We start from the raw sequence: 2485 nt of genomic DNA on the forward strand, positions 1-2485 counted from the left end.
ACCTTAGAGGTGCAACAATTTGTTGCTATTAAAATAACATTAATTTTTCTCTATATGTTAAATATTTATTAGAAAGTTCACTTGTAGCATCTCCATATTGAATGAAATTTGTGCATTTTTTTTTTTAGGTTTGTGACTCCTTGAGCCATTCACAAAGCATCTGATTAGTGCTACACTGCTGCAGGCAGACGGGTTCCTGCAGAACCACAGCCAGTTCTCTGAAGCAGCACTGAAGACCATGGAGGCTTACCCAATGCTGAACAGGACCAAGAAGTCTGATCTAGTTCAGGAGCTGCAGTGGTGTTGTGGCTCTGTACCAGCTCTTCATGGAGAACAATCTGCACCTTCAGAGACTGTGACTCTGCTGAAGATTCTCATCACATCTCCTCTGACCACAGCTGAATCTAAGAGGAGCTTCTCGACACTGAAGAGAATCCAGACTTTCCTCAGGTACAACATCACATCTCACWGCACTGACTATGATATATACAGAAGAATCTGGTTTAAACATCCCTGACTTTAACCAAAGTCATGAAGAAATTTGCTTCTCGGTTACAGAAGAGCAAAATTTATGTACTAAAAATAAGAACTACATGACTGTTTTATTATTTGGATTTGTTTAGTAAAAACACTGGCATGAAACAACTTAGTACAAGTTTGATTGTTTTTTGAGACACGTCTATTTTTGAGTTGTAGCACCCACCCCGGAGAAAAATCCATCCACCGCTACTGCATGCAGTGTGTTCAGATAGTATCTTCTTTTGCTTTTTTCTGTCGGGACTGTTAGCAAAATGCAKTTAAAGACGCAGACATAGGAATACACGTTTTAAATGAAAGCACATGACATAAAACGTAACACCATGGTTACGACGGGGCAGTGCAAACATACCTCATCTGAAGCCTAGACTGCCTCATTTCACAGCCTCATTACACAACCTACAATCACTTGATTACTGTGAGTACCTCAAAAGGTTGTGCAACTACGTATTAAGTTAAGCGTACCATTCTTTTTGTCCGGTTTCATTAGTTTCTTTTTATAAAATAATCTGGTTAAAGCAATATTTAAATGCAATGTTTGAATTACATTTGTTTATTCCTAATATTTTTATAACATTTGTCAGTTAATTTTTTAGTGACTTTTAGGGTTTGCTTTCTTTAACAATGGAATACAAATAAATTGATCCTTATTTGTACATTCATAAGAGATTCAATAAAATATGTCCAGTGGTTATTTAGATATTTTGCAAAAAAAATAAAAAATAAAAATAAACGGAAAAATAAATGAACATTGTCATGAGAAAAACATTACAGTTGACATGTGATCCTACAAACCTTGACATAATAGGTGGTGAGGATGCGCCTCAGATCAAACACCTGCAGCATGGAGGCGGCGCTGTTGTCAGTGATGYTGTATCCTTCCAGAACATACTTGGTGACCAGAACCTCCCAGGCCAGCCAGCGCTGCCCAAACGCAGCGTTGAATGACAGGCTGTGAGGAAGATGGCCCGGTTCGCAGCAGCAGCAACCCTCATCTTCCTCCACGCCTTCAGTGATGGCCTCCACTTCTCTCTGCTGACAGTAGGTTCCTGAGGTGGGAATAAAACACTTTTTTTTTCAACTTTATTGGAATTGAGGTTGAACATTATTATGATTACTCTTTAAGAGTTTCATTAAATTCCATTCATGGTTCATGAGATATTTTGTRAACAGACACAGGCAAAAACATTATGGTCCACCTTTGGTGATAAAGATGAGCCGTTCAAAACCGTGTCAGATTTAGAGAAAAAGTTGCTGACATGTTGGTGATGAGTGTCATGCTTCAACTGTAAAAATTTTATAGAATCACAAGCTAAGACAGATGCCTCTGAACTACAYAACCCAATCGTCTTCATAAACTCAGTCAGGTGTGTTTTCCACAAAGATAAACCACAAACAATCTCTTGTAGCAGAACACAGTTTTCAAAGATTCCAGAACAACTGCCTAATAAATAAATGGCYTATTCATTTATTTTATCTTTAACAACAAGTCCAAACCAAAACTCCAAAACAAAAACGTGATTATTAACATAATTTTATTTTTTTATTGTAACTTGTAAAAGCTATGCCCTCCAGTAGGCCAGGCTGTATTACAATTTAACTTTCAATGTGACAAAGAATCGAAAAACAAACATCTTTAAAGAAAACTTTAAACCAGGAGAGTTAGCTGCACAGGATGACGTGTTGTCTTTGGCTGCCTCCGCCTCTCACTTCAGGAATTGGTTCACTCTCCTTATCTCAGAACGCAGCTAGTGGGTCAGGTGACAGCCCCATAAAGAACATCATGGGTATAGCCCTGAGGCAGCAACAGTTGGATGTTCCGCAGGGGAGGAAATCTGCTTCTGGAAGTGCCTTTTTTAAAGTGCATCTTACCCACTGTGAAAAGATAACTCCGCCCCAAGGCGAAATTTGAAAAATGCATCAAAGTGGGTAGGGGAGGGGGTGTGGG

At 38.8% G+C, this 2485-nt stretch overlaps 1 protein-coding gene across 1 annotated transcript in view; it reads right to left on the reverse strand.

Annotated features, from left to right (window-relative positions):
• Window positions 1-2485, reverse strand: part of LOC106533808 (pecanex-like protein 1) — a gene marked incomplete in the record, with an annotated part of 47015 nt that overhangs the window by 21755 nt on the left and 22775 nt on the right. The window contains 1 exon segment of the mRNA XM_014030245.1: window positions 1333-1586. Within this exon segment, the coding sequence (XP_013885699.1) occupies window positions 1333-1586 (254 nt within the window).

Source organism: Austrofundulus limnaeus, unplaced genomic scaffold, assembly GCF_001266775.1.
Source record: "Austrofundulus limnaeus strain Quisiro unplaced genomic scaffold, Austrofundulus_limnaeus-1.0 Scaffold1025, whole genome shotgun sequence".
Classification (NCBI taxonomy): Eukaryota; Metazoa; Chordata; class Actinopteri; order Cyprinodontiformes; family Rivulidae; genus Austrofundulus; species Austrofundulus limnaeus.